The sequence below is a fragment of the Apostichopus japonicus genome, chromosome 16 (assembly GCF_037975245.1).
Source record: "Apostichopus japonicus isolate 1M-3 chromosome 16, ASM3797524v1, whole genome shotgun sequence".
Lineage (NCBI taxonomy): Eukaryota > Metazoa > Echinodermata > Holothuroidea > Aspidochirotida > Stichopodidae > Apostichopus > Apostichopus japonicus.
In genome coordinates, this window is record NC_092576.1 from 42,917,428 (window position 1) to 42,937,009 (window position 19,582).

At 37.9% G+C, this 19,582-nt stretch overlaps 1 protein-coding gene and 3 long non-coding RNA genes across 4 annotated transcripts; 1 reads left to right on the plus strand and 3 right to left on the minus strand.

Annotated features, from left to right (window-relative positions):
- The first annotated feature begins 2,871 nt into the window (after positions 1–2,871).
- On the plus strand, positions 2,872–12,456 carry LOC139983268 (hyalin-like). Its single transcript, XM_071996700.1, has 5 exons — positions 2,872–3,029; positions 3,564–3,620; positions 4,967–5,087; positions 6,658–6,773; positions 12,135–12,456. Exons 1-5 carry the CDS (start codon positions 2,972–2,974, stop codon positions 12,173–12,175), a joined length of 393 nt encoding a protein of 130 aa, XP_071852801.1. The 5' UTR covers positions 2,872–2,971; the 3' UTR covers positions 12,176–12,456.
- LOC139983073 (uncharacterized) lies at positions 8,287–11,541 on the minus strand. The gene is made up of 2 exons (XR_011798499.1): positions 11,238–11,541; positions 8,287–9,498 (listed from the first exon to the last, which is right to left on the minus strand). It is a non-coding gene; the product is annotated as an uncharacterized lncRNA (long non-coding RNA).
- Positions 12,457–14,005: 1,549 nt separating the features above from the next.
- LOC139983269 (uncharacterized) lies at positions 14,006–15,930 on the minus strand. Its single transcript, XR_011798583.1, has 2 exons — positions 14,766–15,930; positions 14,006–14,055 (listed from the first exon to the last, which is right to left on the minus strand). It is a non-coding gene; the product is annotated as an uncharacterized lncRNA (long non-coding RNA).
- A 264-nt stretch (positions 15,931–16,194) lies between these two features.
- On the minus strand, positions 16,195–18,580 carry LOC139982007 (uncharacterized). The gene is made up of 3 exons (XR_011797952.1): positions 18,481–18,580; positions 17,859–18,022; positions 16,195–16,998 (listed from the first exon to the last, which is right to left on the minus strand). It is a non-coding gene; the product is annotated as an uncharacterized lncRNA (long non-coding RNA).
- Positions 18,581–19,582: the final 1,002 nt, after the last annotated feature.

Here is a 19,582-nt window from a genome sequence, read left to right on the forward strand (position 1 = left end):
TATTTAAATCGACATAGTCATCGATTTAGCTCATTAACATATTCAAAATCCCGATTTGGTGAGTTTGGTAAGTTTGTGTTGTACTATATTGTTTTAAGTTGCAACCTCTAAAAGCGTAGCCTACACGACTGACACAATGCATGGTGCAATTACTGCAGATAATCGAAGTTGGTGAAAGAAAAGGTAAATATTTTCAATTATAGACAAATTATCCATTAAAGACTGAATCAGCAATCATAAAGCCAGTGTGTCTATTAACAGCACATGAAACAAGACTGCCGGTAAAAAAAGAGATCATTTTGAGAAGCAATAGAATATTAACTCAGAATAGACAGCGTTTGACTTCTTAATAAGGGCGAAACTTCAATTATAAGAATAGTCCACAGTCTACTACTAATATAATCCCTCGATATATACACTGGAATGAGTCTCACTAACATTACATGGAAGCCGTAAATCCGTAAAATTGAACTAAAAAGATGGCGCTCTCCGAGAATGTTAGTTCACTCACGTTGATAAACGTTACAAGTTTAACTACAAAGTTATCTGTAAACCATTAAACCGCCGTAAGTCACGGTATTCATCCAAACTTAAGGAAACCCCATCAATTATTATGAATATCAATTAGCAACATATAGCATATAATTATATATGATTAAACTATAATTCGAGGTTCCAGCTTATAGCTTGCAGCAATTTAAAGACATAAAGCTTACCTCGAAGCATCAACCTACACATATCTTGGCATTATGCATTTAATTTCAAGACATTCTGTAAAAGTTAAATATAGTAAGTTATATTCAGTGTCGGCCGTCTCTAATAATGAGTATGATAATTGATGCATACAGAAATAATATGTGTAATAAACAAATTTTTAACAAGACAAACATTATTACTATTAAAATTGTTCCTGCTTGAGTTTCACTGCTCCAGGGACGAGATAACGGTATCTACACCGTATTGTATTGTTTTTCGAAAGGTCAAGAATTGTCGCATTAATGAGGTCCCTATAAACACCTCTCTTGACCTGTAACTGACATTTATTCCTTGACACTGAAGCTCCAAAGGATATCTATTAAAATTGGCTTATTACATAATAGTTTCAAGTTTGCGACTTTAGTGTTGAGGCAAATTTTGTATAATGGTTGGAGATTATTCTATTAAAGTAGCATATAACTAAAAGAACCGTGACAACAAATTTGATAAGTGTCACTAGTTCAAGAGTTTAACATGGGCGGGCGCCATTTTGTACACTTAAACATTCTACGGCATTAAGAACTACACCAAGATACAAGACATTTGGATTTGTGCATTGACTTGTAGATTAAATGGACCAAATCAGGAAGAGAGTGACAAGATCTGCTCTGATCAAAATTGTAAGATATGAGGGATTTTGGTGGGAAAATGTGCATTTTTTTTAGGTCACGAAGTGATAATTTATATACATGACAACTTGGAGTATGCACATATCTGCGTCACCATGTAGTAATGATGAAGACATCTGGAAATGACAAAAATGAAGTTCATTTACAAATGTTATAAAGAAGTATGAAGGACCTATAACTGGACAAGACCATGATATAAACGAAATGTACATTGTACAATCTGTTATTGCCAGTGATGTAATAACTGATGGATGCCTATATGATATGCACATTAATATGTGGAGCGCGCGAAAAAAAATTGGTTATGTTTTCGGGCGAGTCGTTACAGCCCCCTCCCCCCCCCCCCCAAATCAAATGAGGCTCCTACGCCTATGAATGAAAATGTTGCTGAATTGGAAACAGATAAATCTAAGTTAACCGTAGTTTATTATTTTGTGTTGATTAACTCTGTATAAATGTTAACCTAATTTGATTCTAGACCTATCCAGATACACAATATGTAACGTTTTGAATAAACATATAAATGTCTCCATGGTTTGGTTAAAAGTTAACTCAACACATGCACTGATCAGTGCGTGGTTTAGCAGTTTACGTCGCTTAAGAGCACAAGTGCATTGCGACCCGTGGGTATATTATCTGCCGTCCGGGAGGTTTTTTAATAAGCGGCCAGTGGAACCACTGAACAATATCGCAGCTTTTCGTATCCAACTTTAACAATTACCAATGAATTTACTAAAAGGCCTAACGCAGAAACATAAACAATTCATATCCCACATTGGAGGATTATATTGACTGTAGATGCCTTGACACAGGTAAGAAATTGGGGATAGGAAAGGGGTAGAGGTGAGAAAGGGGCTGAATTAGAATATAATACTGTAGAAAGTGCTCCCAATGGCGGATCTTCTCCAAATGATTGAAGCTTACTCCCCCAACTTCACACGGTTAATCCATACTGCACACCCCTCCATCCCCTCCCCCCCCCCTTCTCCGCTTGTTGGGACAATCTGCTGTAATTTCATTATGAATACTCAAACAAAATAATATAATATTCGTAACTATCATTACCTGATGTCAGCTTCCATAGTTTGATCGAACTTTATATAACATAAGTGATGCAGTTTCAATTAAATTGATTTTTAGGCAACAAGACGTTCTGACGTTTGAATGGGGTCAGCTCAAGGTGCCTCTGTACAGTAGCTGTGTGGGTCAAAAGTCCAATTACCACCAATCACGAACTAGTACTGTTTACAGTGAGACAAATACTCAAACAGTGAATATTTTAGTGTGACCGTGACCGTATTTTGGTGACCGTGGTGTTTGCGTGTATGATCAGCCTCCTGACCACAGGTATGTGCGAATATTCCCTTGATGGACGTTTTGCTATATTATCTTTGTATCTCCGCTCGCCCTTACAGCGGGAGTTGACTGTACCTTTGACCTCGAGAATCAACCATTCAAAAAATTCGTTGTGTTGACAAGAAGTCTGGAGTCAATTAAAGTGTAATGCTGCCTCAAAACTGTTAGGAAATTATGAAGTGCTGTTATTTTATAAATTTACTGACTTCGAAGCAGCCGCAGTCTCCAAGATGAAGTTTCACGGTCTCTTAATCACCGTTTGTATTTTGCTTTGTTTGTGTCCGACTGGTAAGTTACAAAATATTTTGTTTAATTTGAAGATCATTTAATTAACAAAAGGTTCATGTATTTAATTTTCTTTCCACGTCGTTCTTTTTATACCAAACTAGCAATTTTACGAAACATTTTAGTTTAGTTCAATGAATGAAAGTATGCATTGTCGTTATCGCTATTGCAGTATAGCTATTGCTATTAATTTTGAATTTAAAACCTAAAAAACTCTACTGCACACACAGAAGAACGTCGTTCCTTATCAGTTTGATTTAATGTAATCATGAATGATAATTCTACCTGAAAGTGCCATGTGAGTACTCCTAATAGGATATTATATACAGGCTATAGTTAAAATTGAATAATACGTATAATGTACTTCTATAGATGGTGGCTGTTTCAGTATATCTTTGTTCTTCTGGGCCTGATACTACACCCTCCCATAAGTGGCTGGAACAGTGTTTGTGAGACTTGCATAGTTAAGTCATGATATTACCAAGTATAGTCTTTTACTATGCTTGTTGTATCCTGTGTGCCTTTTTTTTCTTTTAGATGGTTGGCTTTGGGGTACTCGACGTCGTAGATCTTCTGCGCAGGCACCACCGGCAGGTGAGTTAAACTTAACTGCTCGGATTAAGAGTATCGTCGCCATATTAACGATATGGGAAAAATTCAGGCCTGTAGCCAGGATTGCGTTGTGAATTGAACTACTAAGAATTTAAAAAGGGGCACAATATGCATGTCCCGTGACCTGTGAAGTTTGCAAAATAGTGATGGCACAAATTTGTCCCCACTATCATTCCCTGTGCCTCACGTACCCTGACCGCGATACTGGATAATTATAAAAGGTTGCTAATTGTCACATATAATAAACATTTATAACCACTGACAAGCATTTGTAATTAATTTTGTTTCAATGTTTGATACTTAACTTTTAATTAAAGGCTTACATTCCTAAGAACAGAACGGTACCTAGCAGTGGTGCGGTACGTAAACATCTGGGAGCTCTAACCCCCACCCCCATTCCTCTATCTCTATGTTCCTAAGAAAAACAGAATATTATAAGAACATTCGCATTGTACACAAATAAACGTAAGTGCGACACCAACTAAACAGTCAAATATCCTCCTTAAGTGTGGCAAAGTAAAGCACCATAATGCATCTCTATAGGCATTTTGCCAAACCTTGTCAGACGGGAATGGGGTATTCCCTATCAATAGAACCTACATTTGTTGAATTAATGTGTGCATAACCCCGACTCCTTTCTTGTCCTTCTCGTGGTCTCCCATTATCTATTAAGATGTAACAGGTTCCAGCATCGTTATTGGCTCCTATGAGGGATCTCACCATGCAATCCAAAGTTTGATCACACATCGAGTATGGCTGAGTATGCAGGTGTGAACATTCGTCATTTGTTCCTACAAGCATCTAACCTCAAATGACCTCTGCACCACCACACAAAAGGGTTAATATATGGGTCCACAAATTTTGAATTATTGTGCTTCTTTGTCCTTATGAAAAACCAACACAGATGATGGGAGTTGAATATAACAAAATATATATATATATTTTTTACCAACCCAAATCTCAGATGGGGGAGCACTCGGGGGGGGGGGGGCACTAGGTTTTCCAGGGGGCATGTGCCCCCTGCCCCCCCCCCCCCCCTTGGCGACGCCACTGAATTCATGTCAAGCGAATTTTGAGCATATATTCCATTGGCTGCGCCTAGTTCACCCTGCACGTGTTAAATTACTTACTACATTCAGTCACTTGTGTTTGTAACGCGCGGCTGTCACAACGAAGAATGGCCTCTCCTTCTTCCAGCTTATTTCTGGTTTATTACGACCTAAGCCATTTCATTAACATTGAGTGAATTATCGCAGGGTTAACACAATCGGCTCATTTTAACTTTTAATATATTAAGGTGCTTAAATACAACATTAATTTCTGTTCAGATACCACACCTCCGACATTTACTAACTGTCGATCACACTGGACTGTTCCCATAACAACCATATCAACAGTGGTCACTTGGACTGAGCCAACCGCCACGGATGATCGTCCAATAAGAATGCAGTAAGTGAAGAAAAAACATTTTTACCTGTGTATTTATTTATTTCATATTAAATATCCACAATGAAAGTGTATATCATACAGTCTGGCATTTTCTTAATACTCTTTTTTTTGTCCATCGCAAGTTGCCCTGAATTCAAGGATTTGTTTGTGTATACATCTAACTGGCGAACTAACTTGATCGGTGGCACATGTAAAATGCGATAAGTGATGCAATCAAATCAACTTGCTGACGTATGTTAAGTGAGTGAGTGAGTCGTACGTTTTGTTATGTCTCAAACAGGAAATTGCACAATTGCCATAAAAGATACAAATTAAAATAAAAAAAGATGGAAAGACCAGAAACAAATAACTATTATCAAATTAAAAACGATAATATCAAACAACTAAAAACATCAATTAGAAATAGGCCAAACTAGAATTAAATAACTAGAATTAAATATAGTAAAATACTAATTATGAAAACTAAAAGCGGCACCCAACGTGTAACGAGGGATATCCATTTGTTTACCCATCAATTCATCGATAATTTGGTTTGAGTGTACTCATTTCATCACTTCAAGGAAACTATGGTTTTAGTCTGTTCACTTCATTAATTCAAGGAAACCATGGTTTGAGTCTGTTACTTCATCAACTTAATGAAACCATGGTTACACGTTATACGTTGCCATATCTTATCTCAAACTTCCTATTTTATATCTAACTAGACACAGGCCGGCCTTAAATCGTTAATCATAATTACTATTCTTTAAACATGCCATGTCATCTATCTGTTTATAATATACTATAAAGTGAACACATAGTTTCAGAACTTCCCATTTTTTTAGAAAATCATGTCTGCCTTCCCCTAGAGGCATTGCACCACCCCCTCCCCCCTCCCCATCCACACACTCCCATAGTAGTAAAGTTCTAAATACGCCCCAAGGAGAAGTGAGATGGTTGGGATGGATGGTAGCGAGGATTTTCACTTCCATATCTGTGTTGCGTCACTGCAGTGTATTACCAACGAGGAAAATTATGTATGTTCTGTTTTAGAGGCGGAAGCGGTTATTGCCACGGTCCACCTCCAGTCTGTATGACGCCAATCTTTGATATTTCACCAACGTATAAGTAAACATTCACGATGCATACAAATGAGTCTATGAAGTGTTGCGGAGAGGTAGGAGATAAACAGTTGAGGCACACTGTTTATCTCCTACCTATCCTCTTCCCCTGGTTGATGGTTTCTTTCTTTCTTCTCTCCATCCCTTGTTTACTAATCTCCACACATCAATGATTTTGTGTTCACCATGCTCATTAACCGTTCTGTATTATGTGCGTGTTTTTGTCCCTTCTGTAATTCTTACTTGTCATTTAGCCTTTGAAGAAGCTCCTGCTAGGATCGAAACGTCAGGCCAACTTACTTTTACGAATAAAAAAGAAGATAATAATAAAATTGGATCTGTGTGATATAAACCTAATAATCTACAAGATGTTCTGTTGTCATATCGTGAGAAACATATAGCGCATCCGAATCTATATGTTCTACTTGTTTATTTAAAATGCATCTTTTTTTCGGTCCGACACTCTACAGCCGTTCCGGACCAGCTCCTGGCTCAACTTTTACCGAAGGTCACCATGCCGTTATTTACACAGCTCAAGATCTCTCCGGGAATAAAGCAACATGCAGAATCGAATTCACTGTTAAAAGTAAGCTTGATAGCATGGATATATGCATTTCCTCACTATTTAAAATATAGGTATATACAGTTGGAAGTCTGACCCCGTGACCTCGAAGAATGATCAACGATCACGCATATCATTAAATTTGAATTTGCCCGCATTTAACGTAAAGTCGGTCCTACGTTTCACTCACAGAATTTACAGACATTGATAGTTTACAACTTACCGGAACCTCACAGAATGGATTAAAAGTAATTCCAATGTATGGTAGGGCAAAGATACCCGAGAAAAAAATCAACGAAAACCTATGAAACAACGATTGCAATCCAACTTCGTCCTCACACATGTATTCCTAACTGACACAAAATAGGTCAAAACGAACCAACGAAAGAGAGTTACAGCAAAAAAGTTCTCCCATTTGTGGATCTTGTACTCTCCTACATGATGCTGTAAAGTTTCGGTGAAATGGTTGTCTAAGACGGCCAGTCACAAAACGATTACCTCGACTCGGCGATTTTGTTGCTGTCGCCGCCATTTTGAAATTAGGTAGACTTTCGCCAAGCCGTTTTCATGCTATGGGCTACTACCGACAAGACTTCATTCAAATCGTTTTCAATGTAGTGGAACCCATTCCTTTAGTGTACGGTCTATTAGGAATGTTAGGTTTTGTGGCGTGAAATTAAGTAATATAAGTTGTGCTAAGGTTTGGAAGAAATTTTGTCCCAAATTCTAATATATGATTAGGTAAAATGTGAAATTACTGAGAGCTGCGTATGGGAGGGGTAAGAGAGACAAAATGGGGGAGGGGGCAAGGGAGATGGTGTTTCCTTTCTAGCTAAATTAATGGTGGTAACTATTAAGGTAACACAAATTTTCCTGAGTCCGTTGTCAAAACTGAAGGGGTCATACCATATGTCGAATATACAAAGGTAACATGGCCTAGGCCAAACCTTATTTCTAGTTGCTTTCTAAGGAACTTCCAACAATTCCGAATGATTTATACCTACAATACCAAATGATTTATACTTACCCACTTACCATAATTCCACAGTAGCCCTTACTCAGTGAGATTCTGCAAAGCTGGGTACTCATCTGTTGCTTATATTCATCAATAAATATCAGTTAAGTTTTCCAGTCAATACCAATCCTTGTTTGGTTCATGTATCACACTACATAACCGCTTGCCAATATTGAAGTTAAGTACTGTGGCTTGGGTAGGGGTGTGTTGTTTAGGGGAGGGGTGTGGTGTTTTTAGGGGTTTTGGGGAGGGAATGTGGTGCTTAGCGGATTTGGGGAAGGTTTGGAGTTTCCCAGCTTTGGGATGGGTGTGGTGTTCACCAGCTTTGGGAAGAGTTAGGGTATTTTGGAGGGATGAGGTGGTTTTGCCACATATGGGGACTTTAATTAAAAGCGGACTTTCAGTACACAGGACGCGTTTGGATACATTACGTTCTATTGATACTTTGACCAAATATTTTGAGTAGGGCTGTTTTCTTTTTCTTTTGCACATGCATAGTAGAACATAAGTCAACAGTGGAAATAGAGTTGCCTGGTCTTTTATTGATTTTATAACTGTAACAATAAGGCACTTTAAGCAACAGAAAAAAGAAAACAAAAAACATTTGTGTGACACTCTCCATGAAAGAACATGTTTTAATGTCCTGTGAAAATATGGGCATGAAATATAAATTACTTCGATCACTTCAAAGTGAAATACTTTGTTCAAATGGAAGGAATAGCTTAACAAAATTTGAATACTTCTTGAAATGAAACACACTTCATACTGTGAAGACTTCATACAATAATATTGTCTGAAAAAAAAATCACACACAATGTCAAGTGCATTATGACTGGAAGGGGTATTTCAAGGTGGCATAGTGAAGGCATGACATAGCAAAAACAGTTCAGGTGGCAGGATGGATAGTTTTGTAACTTTGAAATGGCGAGATATACCTGTGACATATAGCATAAGATTAAAATTAAAAGACAAATATATAAAAGTAAAAGGTAAGAGTAGAAAGTAAATAAATAAGTCCAAACTTAACATACAGCATAACTTTAACAACCTGGTCTTCTTCAGAAATAGGAGCACCAATAGCAGCCCAACGATCCATACTTCCTTTCATATAATTCAAATTATTTCCAACTGACTTGCCCTCTGCCATTTCAGTTCTGAGGTACTTTTTCTTGAGCTGAATTTTGTTGGTTAGAGAATCCTTTTCGAACAGAGTACGCAAGGCATCCTAAGCATCACTAGGTTTCTCACTTGTTGTAATTAATTCCAGCTGACTAGATGCTATTGCAAGCACAATGGTGAAAAATGCCAGTTGTGTCTTTTTCAAGTTTGCACTCTTCTACTTCTCACATACAGTAACCCCCAACTTTCCTGAGCCATCCTCATAGCCCACAGGCCTTTTACAAGCAACAAATGTCTCATCTGGAAATTCCATGTCAGCCAGTTCGAGCCATCCATTTTGTTAATTTTCCACGTCATATCTTCTGTTGTTCCAGCCATATTGGTCAGTTGTCACGACTAAATTAACCAATTTAAGTACCGACAATTCCCAAGAAATGGTTCCAAAATCAGCACATAAATTCCAAACAACAATCTATTCTACACAGTTAACTTCCAGTGTATGTGTCTGGGCCAATAACTTGTTCGAGTTAGCTAGAGAATAGGCATGAGACTGCTGAGTATATTACAGCCTGTTGCTGCACATAACTTGTTCTTTCTATAAGAGTATAACAGAAACTGAGGAAAAATGTAAATTACACATATATAGAAAACAAAATTGCTTAAAGGTAGCACACTAATAATACAACCTGATTAAACAAACAATAGTTTGGAGCAGAGTTATAACAACAGGCACTTAACTGATCCACAGGCTGCATTCCTTCTTACTACGGGTACATATAAGAGAGCTAGGAACTTAAAGATATATAGTATTAAATAGAATGTGAGACTACATTTATTAACAGATTTCTATAAATAAACTCTTATATGAAGACTTCAGATATGAGGATAATAAACATGAGGATGTAATAAACTCTGGAAGCTCTCTGGGCTAATACTTAATACCAGTGGAACTGCATTTTGCAATGTTAGTCATTATACATAACAAAACAAATCTAATAGTGAATGAAACTTTTCTTCTTTTTGGGAATAACTTTTTTTTGGTCATATATACATGGGAAAGCACCTTAGAGAAATCTGTGTGTGACACACACACACATAGGGAAGACTGTACGTGAATGACTAAGTACTTCTACTACTGTACCTATCATAGAAAACAACATAACAATAAAAAGATCGTAAACTCTCTTTAACAGATAAACATGTTGTCACAAAATGATCCCTGATATTGTTTTAAGTCACCTGGAATTATAAGTAGCTATGTACAACTACATGGCTCTATGAGGTGCAATTGTTCTCAAGTACCAGCAGTAGGTCTAACTGTAATAGCAATAAGTATAAAGTGTAAGCAGTATAAAGCAAGCTAGTTTTATTTCTGTGTTACGTATCTTGCTCTACATATTAAGCATAGGGAATTGGGCCTAGACTTAAGTCATGGATCTAATACCTGTCTTGAACACTTGTAACAAAGTGACATTGAAATGGATCCCGATCCCAGGATGGAGGAAATTTTCACCCAGTCCAGCTTTAATAAAACTCATAATAAGCCATGATCTTAACTTATACATAGTACAAAGGCAGTCTACTAGTACTACTAATAATTTTTGTAAAATAATAATAATACTAAATTGTATCTTAATGCAGTCCAAATCTTTTCAAGAACAGGCCCCTTAGAATTATTACACAAGGACAAGAAGGCGTAGGCTAAGAACTAAAGGTTATATGCCTTAGTCCATTATTAAAATTGGACTAAACTATGCAGGTATTCTAGTATTACTAAAACTAGGCTAGGGCCTACCTGTAGTAAAAACTTGTCGTAGTATATTACTTTAGTAAATACAAAAGTACTAGGCCTATAGGCTAGCCTAGGCTTGTACTAGGGGCCTAGTACAGTAATATTACTGTCCGCTATGCCCTCGAATTTTTAAATTTTAACTATTTAGTAGCCATAAGTAGTACCGTGACTTATCAACTCCCTGATTTTTCCATATTAACGCAAAAAAATGAAGGGAATCTATGCCGAATAGAAAGATTACGAAAAATACGAGACGTTGCAAATCTAGCACTAGCTACTTCATAGTCGACATATAGCGCTAGGCTGCAGGTTATAGGATACGGTGCTATCGTGTATATGTGTATTATGTACGTTAGGATACATGTTTTAGGGGCAACCAAAACCACATAGGAGCACCATTTTCGTTGACCAAAATATCACACTTTTCGGGGGAGTTACAACTTTTTTGAAAAATATGAGTAAGATTCAAGCTTATATATTACAAAAATGTTATTTTTACGGTAAAAAGTTGTCTAAGACGCGAAAGTCACATAACGATAGACGTCGACTCGATTTGACTTACCTTTATGTTTTTGCGTTGGTCGTCGATAAGAAAATGCACTGTTCTATTGGTAAAATCTTCGTTTCTTTCCGGAAATGATCGTATTTGAGTCTCTAAAGTATCCTTTATCGAGCTACGATACTCGTAAACCCGAATGACATTGGGATGTTTGCGAATTTTACCGATTACATCCATACATGGAAGTAGCGAACCGAAGTCCGTAGAACCGGATTTGCGCGAAACAATTACTTCCGGGTCAAGTAGCTGTGCTCGAAAATTTGCTAGTAACGGTCATATATTGAGGTCAGACTTCCAACTGTATAGGGTTTGAAATCATCAATATTAACCATCCCGAACACGTGTGAGAGGTACATGAATGGACATACTGGGACTTTTACAGAGTATAGAGTTTACTTTGTCACAAATCATTGTATGATTGTGTATTCAGCAAACGTCTTTACATCCGAAGTTACATAATCCTTAATATGTGTACAAAATATCAAAAAGGTTTCCGGCGATAAATATAGCTCTTAATCTGTATATGATTCTAACCACTAAGGTGTACGTGTTTATTCCTCGCAGTGAACCAGGAATTATAATTCTTAACTGAGTAAATCCCACCATTAAGGGAATGTGAAATACTTCTGCCTGGGAATGAACAATCCTAATAATGTCGTCAAGAGCTAATATTGTTGTGGGCTGTAAGTAATTATAATATGTTAATGTGGTACTGCTGGAAGAGTCTAACAAAACAGTTATGATTTTTTACCGAGTGGATGATAAAGATATGGTCTTGTGTTTCAAAATAAACCACGTTTACTGATCTTTAATCGCAGACTGTTTGCATGAATAAAGTCGTGGACACGGATGTACAATATACTCAAGTTATCCATATTATGTTTCTCCCTTCACATACAGACGTGCAGCCATCAGATAGCGCTCTCGTCTCTTACAACTAGCCTCGGGTGATTGACACGTGACAATACGACTCGTCGAGGGTAAAGCATCCGGCAGTCGATTTGATTCTGGTGCGAACACAGTCAAATACCGAGCAGAAGATGTCGCTGGAAGTATAATCGAATGTAATTTTACAATCAACGTGATCATCATCATTGTGACCGGATGACATTGATATTTGTTTTCATATAATCGTTATTTTTGTTTCCTTAGTTAGTTACACAACTCAGTATCATGTTACTTTACTCACAATAAAACTCAAATGCCATGAAGCATTACCGTATATTATAGTCAAATGTTTTCATTATTTAATTCCAGTTATCATAAACCATTCGATTCAAACCAGAATAACTTGCAAAAGTATAAGGTGGGTAATTAACTGGTTAATATTCACTGCGTATACAGCCCAATTGTTTAAGTGAACGTCGCTTGCATTCGACTTTGTAAAGCTAAAGCAAATGAGGAAATGACACCAACTTTAACGAAATGTCGAGTAACTGCGTTGTACAACACTTGGTAACACGGCGAAGTATTGTTCTTGTGTTTTCAAGACACGTGTGACGCACAACTCGATAATTTGAGACGTTTCCCTTGTACTGTTAGGTTAACTCTGTAAATATAGAAACATTGTAACATGGTATTTATACAACTCGCATACCTCCTGAGAAGCACCGTAGCAACCTGTTTCTGTGTTGACGGAAATTCCTTCTCGCAGCTGTCCCAGCATGAATCAAGAAAACAGCGGGAAGGAGGGCATGGGGTAACTTTAACCTCATTTTGGCAGCTGTTTATTACCTTGTACAGAACATTATAGGTCAACGCTTTTGCGGTTGACAATTTTCTGACCGATCGAAGAAACAGGGGTCATCCCTTGGTATGTAAACTCTCTTGAGTGTCTTTGTCAGACGTATTATTTTTCTTAGAAAAAATCTCAAGGGCATTAATCTTTCAAAAGAATATTGCAGGTCTACACGTTTACGACTGAAAACTTTCTCACCGATCGAAGAAACAGGGGTCATCCCTTGGTATGTGAACTCTCTTGGGTGTCTTTGTCAGACCGTGGAGTTATAAACAGACTGTTTATAGCTCCATGGTCAGATGTATTATTTTTGGTTCCTTGCTTTTTGCAAAGCAAGGAACCTATGCATTCAACTTGGCGTGTGTGTGTGCGTGTGTGTATGTGACGCTTGGCTTGTGTACACGATATCTCAATAAGGAAATGATGTATCATGTTCAAACTTGTTGGGTGGATAGCCCATAGTGAGAGGAAGATCCCTATTGTTTTTGGTGCCCGCAAAGGTCACCAAAGGTCAGTAAGATGCCAAAAACCAATATATTAAAAACAGCAATAACTCCCATTGACAGGGTCCGACATGGTTGATATTTTGGGAGTAGTTGTGAATGGGGTAAGGGATCGTTTCCAAACATAACGGTAATGTGATCGAAGGTCAACAAAGGTCAATTAATGATAAGAAACTAGTATATTTGCGATAACTTGAGAACGAAATGTCCGTTAGGGTTGGGAGTTGCTTTAATTTTATCCAATTGTCGACCCGCATCTGTGTGACCCTTGACCTCAACTTGACCTCTGTGACCTCTACGTGTTTTGGGGGATTTTTACAGTTTTGATGCTATTTTCAGATGTCAAAGGTACCTTCTGATCATGAATGTCAATAGGTTGACCCCGTGTGACCTTTATGTGCGAAGTTATATGGGGTCAAAGTTTTTCGGTCGGTGTGCTGTCCTCGCGCTAATAAACTGAGGGCGCTATACAGCCAGACAACCATTTCCCCTCAAGCCCCAAAATAAAGAAACCGTGACAAGATCATGGACGTTTGACAACAGTTTAATACGTTGATGAATGAGTGAGAACACGGTAAAACTGAAAGAAACAAAGGAAAAAACTATGTCTAAATAACAAGGTGAGAATAATGAACATGTTATAAAAACCAGGCTAGATAACATATGCCAAAAGCAGGTGACATTCCTGACGAAAGATAAAGTGAAATTAACATAGGCAAGGTGAACAAATACTGTATGTCTGACTTGTGGTTATCCGAAAACTGTACACTATATATACTACAATGACAACGTAGGGAACACATAATACGTAACTGTAAACAATGAGTAAACAATGGTCTAACCGAAACTCCATACAACCAAAATCTTAGCTACACGTACCCTGTACGCACACCAAGCAAATAACAAAGATAACATAACCCGTAAATAGAAGCCCAAGGGTAACGAAACATACTGAATGAGTTGTGAAGGAATAGAATACTCAAGAATAGATGTGAAGTACACGCAATAATAAAATAGATACCAAAAATTACTACAATAAACAACCTAGTAAGACTGCTACAAAAAACCCTAACAACCAGGTAACGTGTGAGCCCAAGTACGCAAATCTCACGAACCGTAAGTAACAACGTAAAACAGGAACGTAGCGAAATTGGTCTACGGTAATACATAATGGAGAATAGAAAACATTAGGGCCGTACCTCACAAAACACAGCAGAAACTGGCCAATAACAACTTAGATTTACAATTTTGTGATCCTAAATGGCAGTAAATAATACAACAAATACTTACAGACTATCACACTCCAAGGATAGAAACTATGAGTATAGATTAAGGTTATTATGATTGCATCTAAAACAAGCGATGCTTCTGAGATTAACGTGAGAATTGTAAACAAAACGATTTCTGAGCGTCCACAAGAAAAGGGTGGCGCTATACTAAAAAGAAAACATGAATAGGAATAAAATCAAAAACACAACAGTCGGAGTTAGGATGGTTGTACAGACTTGTCGTTTTGTTTTTTGGAATCAGGAGATTAAACTACATCTGAAACCAAGGTCAAAAGGTCAAAGGTCACATTAGAAAAAATGTGCTTATTTTGGGAGGAAACGAGCAAAAAAGAAAATGTTTGGTTTTGATGCTAGATTTGGATATCAAAGGTACCTTCTGATCAAAAATGTCAATTGGTTGACACCCGTGTGACCTTCGTGTGCGAAGTTATGTGAGGTCAAAGTTAATTTTCAGACATTTAATGCAACAACTCCCAGTTCCAAGGTGTGACATGGTTGATATTTTTGGACAAGTTGCAAATGGTATAGGGGAATATTTTCAAACTTAACGGTCATGTGATCAGAGGTCACCAAAGGTCAGCTAATGTTAAAAAACAAGTATTTTGGGGGTAGAAAATGGGCAAAGAAAAAAATGTTTGATTTGTATAGTTTGATGCTCTATTTAGGTCTCATCAATCAAAAATGTCAATAAGTTGACCCAAGGTGACCTTTGTATGTTAAGTTATATGAGGTCAAAGTTAATTTTCAGACATTTAGTGTAATAACTCCCAGTGCCAAGGTGTTACACAGTTGATATTTTGAGACAAGTTGCAAATGGTATTGGTGAGTATTTTCAAACTTAACGGTCATGTGATACAAGGTCACCAAAGGTCAATTAATGATAAAAAAAACTAGTATTTTTGCGATAACTGGAGAACAAATTGTCCGTTAGGGTTGGGAGTTGCTTCAATGCAATCCAATCGTCGACCCGCATCTGGGTGACCCTTGACCTCAATTTGACCTCTGTTGACCTTTTCATGTTTTGTGGATTTTTACAGTTTTGATGCTATTTTCAGATGTTAAAGGTACCTTCTGATCATAAATGTCAATGGGTTGACCCCCGTGTGACCTTCGTGTGCAAAGTTATATGAGGTCAAAGTTAATTTTCACACATTTAATGCAATAACTCCCACCCAGATAACATCATGCTAGCGGTCCACCGGCGGCCCGCCAGCTGCACCACTGGCGGTCCACCGGCGGGGAAAGCCGGCGGAACGCCAGAGATTTGGCCGGCTTTAATCCGGCGGTCCGCCGGCGATTACGCCAGAAGACCGCCGGAGAAACGCCAACGTACCGCCGGTGTACCGCCAGTGTTCCACAAGCAGACCGCCGAAGAAACGCCAGCGTACCGCCGGTGTACCGCCAGTGTTCCACCAGTAAACCGCCAAAGAAACGCCGGCGTTCCGCCGGTGTACAGCCAGTGTTCCACCGGCAGACCGCCGAAGAAACTCCAGCGTACCGCCGGTGTTCCACCAGTAGACCACCAAAGAAACGCCAGCGTACCGCCGAATAAACGCCAGCGTACCGCTGGTGTACCGCCAGTGTTCCACCAGAAGACCGCCGAAGAAACGCCAGTGTACCGTCGGTGTACTACCAGCAGACTGCCGGAGAAACGCAAGCTTACCACCGGAGTACCGCCAGTGTTCCGCTGAATTTCTGTCAGAGAGAGCCACTGGCTATCCGCTAGCTAATATCCAGTGTTCTGGCGACCTGCTAGCCCAAATCTGGTATTCCGCCAGCAACCCACTAGGCAGAGATCTTCACATGAATTGCTAACCAAATATCTGTGTTCCGGCAGGCAACTGTCCGTCAAATATCTGGTTTTGTCCCAGCACATTGTCAAGGGAAAGCCAGCAAGAGTGCCAGCTTGTTTGGGGTGTACTACTAGAACAGAGCTATTGGTCTACCTGCAGATTTTACTGAATTACACATGCGGTTACATATGAAGAAATAATGACTAACACAGTGAAATTAGTTGCTACCTTTTTTTATTACGCCTATAAATTACAAAGCGAGAAAATGAGTTCCAGCGTTAAATATTCCAACAGCACTAAAGAAATTCACTCGTCAACTGTTTGTGGTGTAGTCCGAGATATCGTGAGATTATCCCTCACGACCAGATGCACCCTTCAGAAATCTCACCACCGCCGCCTGAATATCAATGAAGTCGATTGTGCAGTTCCTCCGTACAGCTTCTGTTAATACGAAACACATTACACAAAACATTACATAAAAGATTGCATTCTACACAAGCAATAAAATGAAGCCAATAATTGGTTACTCGATACTCATAGCTTGAACAGTTACTACTGTTCATGTTCCACAACCGTACATCAGTTACTACTGTACTGTGCTCGTAACACAGTAACATGTGTTACAGGTGGCACGTGGCAACTTTTTCTAATTGCAAATTTAAAAAAATAATAATAATTTAAAATTTTAAAATTTAAAACATTAAAAAGATTAAATTTAAAAAAATTTAAAATTACTGCAAATTTTCACCTGTCTGACTCTTAGTTCAACGTGTCACAGCTTTCTGATAATTACTGTGCCAACTGTAACACTAGCTATGAGTATCGGCTGGGGTCCCATATTATGATCACAATTGGTTAAACTACATTATTCACATTTTCACACATTTACCATTTTTGCCGTGATATACGAAATATTTCCTTTGCCTTTGACAGTCACCTTCTTTCATTTTATACTGAACACATGCATTACTGTTGCAAATCCAGGTCCCATCAATTGGGAAATTGGATGATAGAAAGTGACAATGACCTGGTCAATAAAGTCATATGGTGAATAAACTTTAAAATCAATGCTGAATGCTGCTTTACAACTGCATCTGAAACAACACATCTTGCATCAACATATATTTGTAGTAAATTTTTTAAATGACCAGAATTCAATGTAAATTAAAGCAAGAATTCTCGTTGATGGGATGTTGGATTGAAAAGTTGGCCAATCCATGAGTCAAATGCACAAGCCCCTCCCCACAACTCAAGATTCTCTTCACTGCTGCTGAAAACAAAAATGACACATATTAACTCACTTTCAATTATGTATTTCATACATGTAGCTTCGCAAAGGCTGTTTTCCCAGTGGTACATATGTCCAGTTCAGTGTGGTAGCAACTGCATTTGCCAATACATCACTCAGGATTCTTTTAACGCACTCCTTCAACGTGTTGCCACCAAGAATTGATAGTCTTTTCATCTTGAAACAACAAAAAGAAAGAAAAGTTAATCAGAAACCATTACAATAATTATTATACAAACAGAAATATTCAAGTAATTCTATTTCATCCCACACTTTGGCATCTTTTGCTAATTTCTTATCAATATTTTAAGAGGAACTAGCAATGCAGTGCTGCAATATGTTCCTTTCTGGGTCCAGTCAAAAACAAGATTGATTTAACAGCCCACTTTTGTAGAATGCACCGCAAGTTAAAATCATTTCTGGCCAAACTCTTGTTACCTAAATGCTTTCATATCATTAGAGTTTTAATTGTCTCCCAGGAAAAGGAAATTAGCCCCTCAGGAAATATTTTTATTTTGTACAGACCACTGACACAATAAAACCTGACTTGGCTTCAAATTTATAATGATAAACTAACATTACACTCTGGAAAACTGTTTTCTGATTACTTTCCTTACACTTTTAAACTGACTCACCAAATATCTTTCCAAAGCCTTGTTTGTTTCAATAGAGTCATCCAGGTTATTAAATTCCTCCAAAGATCCCACAGGAATAGTAATGCGCTGGCTTCTAACAATTAGTTCCTGAAAATCCTGATCTGGAAAAATTGAAAAATTGTGATTAAATCTGCTGACCCCATCTCCCTCAAAAAACAACAACAACAACAGCATACTTTGGTGTTTCCATACTGCAAATTAAAGTTAACAGTAAATAAGTTCACAACAACATATTGTGCAGGAGAGGAATGGCTATATGTCGCTCTTTTATATACTTAGAATCTTTTCACTATTAACTTCAACTGTGTCATCATGCAGCTCAAAGTTGTTATCATTATTGCATGTTTCTTGTAAAATAGCGATTTTGTATTCACCTCATTTTGTATTTTCCTTGTTTAGTTCGCCCAGGGATTTCACATAAGTCTTTTTTTTTCTGTAAATCTACTGCAAAAAAAGAACCAAAAACAACAACCTAGAGCTCTTCATTCTGTATTCATTACTTACAATGGGCATCACCCCTTCAATTAAAATGTTTTTTTTTTGGAGAACTTCCTACGTTGTCCTTATATAAGGTCAAATTTACATCATCAAATACAGACATATCATTTTATTTGTTACTTTGTCTGCAGAGATTTTTAAACATAATAGCGACTGGTAATTACCCTCCTGCTTGCCCAAAGTTGTATCTACTTTCATTGCCATTTAATTCACCTGGGAATACAATAGAGGGGCAAATTGAACCTAAGCTACCTTCACCAACTGTGCTTTCATGATTTATTGCCAAGGAATTTAAACAGTTCTCCCCGCAACACTGTAAATTGTTAACCCTTTAAAGTAACTTTCCATAGAGTTAAATAGTGGCATGCAGTACAGACATAGCATAGAGGCAGTTCTGCTATTGGGCAACTAAACTTTACTTTAACTGAGGATCACTTCAATCTAGGCAGTTATTTTCTTGGAAATCATGCGCAGAATGATTCACCAGAAACTGAGCACATGGAATAGACCCAATGCAAATATTTCAAATTGACAGTAGCCAAGACAAAAAGCAACAAAAAGAGATAAGGCAGCCACAATTTTT

Excerpts from the sequence above, each read along its gene's own strand:
- LOC139983268 (XM_071996700.1), top strand. The coding sequence starts at position 2,972 with ATGAAGTTTCACGGTCTCTTAATCACCGTTTGTATTTTGCTTTGTTTG. Across the intron at positions 3,621-4,966 it reads TGCGCAGGCACCACCGGCAG|ATACCACACCTCCGACATTT; the intron begins GTGAGTTAAACT and ends ATTTCTGTTCAG. Across the intron at positions 6,774-12,134 it reads AATCGAATTCACTGTTAAAA|ACGTGCAGCCATCAGATAGC; the intron begins GTAAGCTTGATA and ends CTTCACATACAG.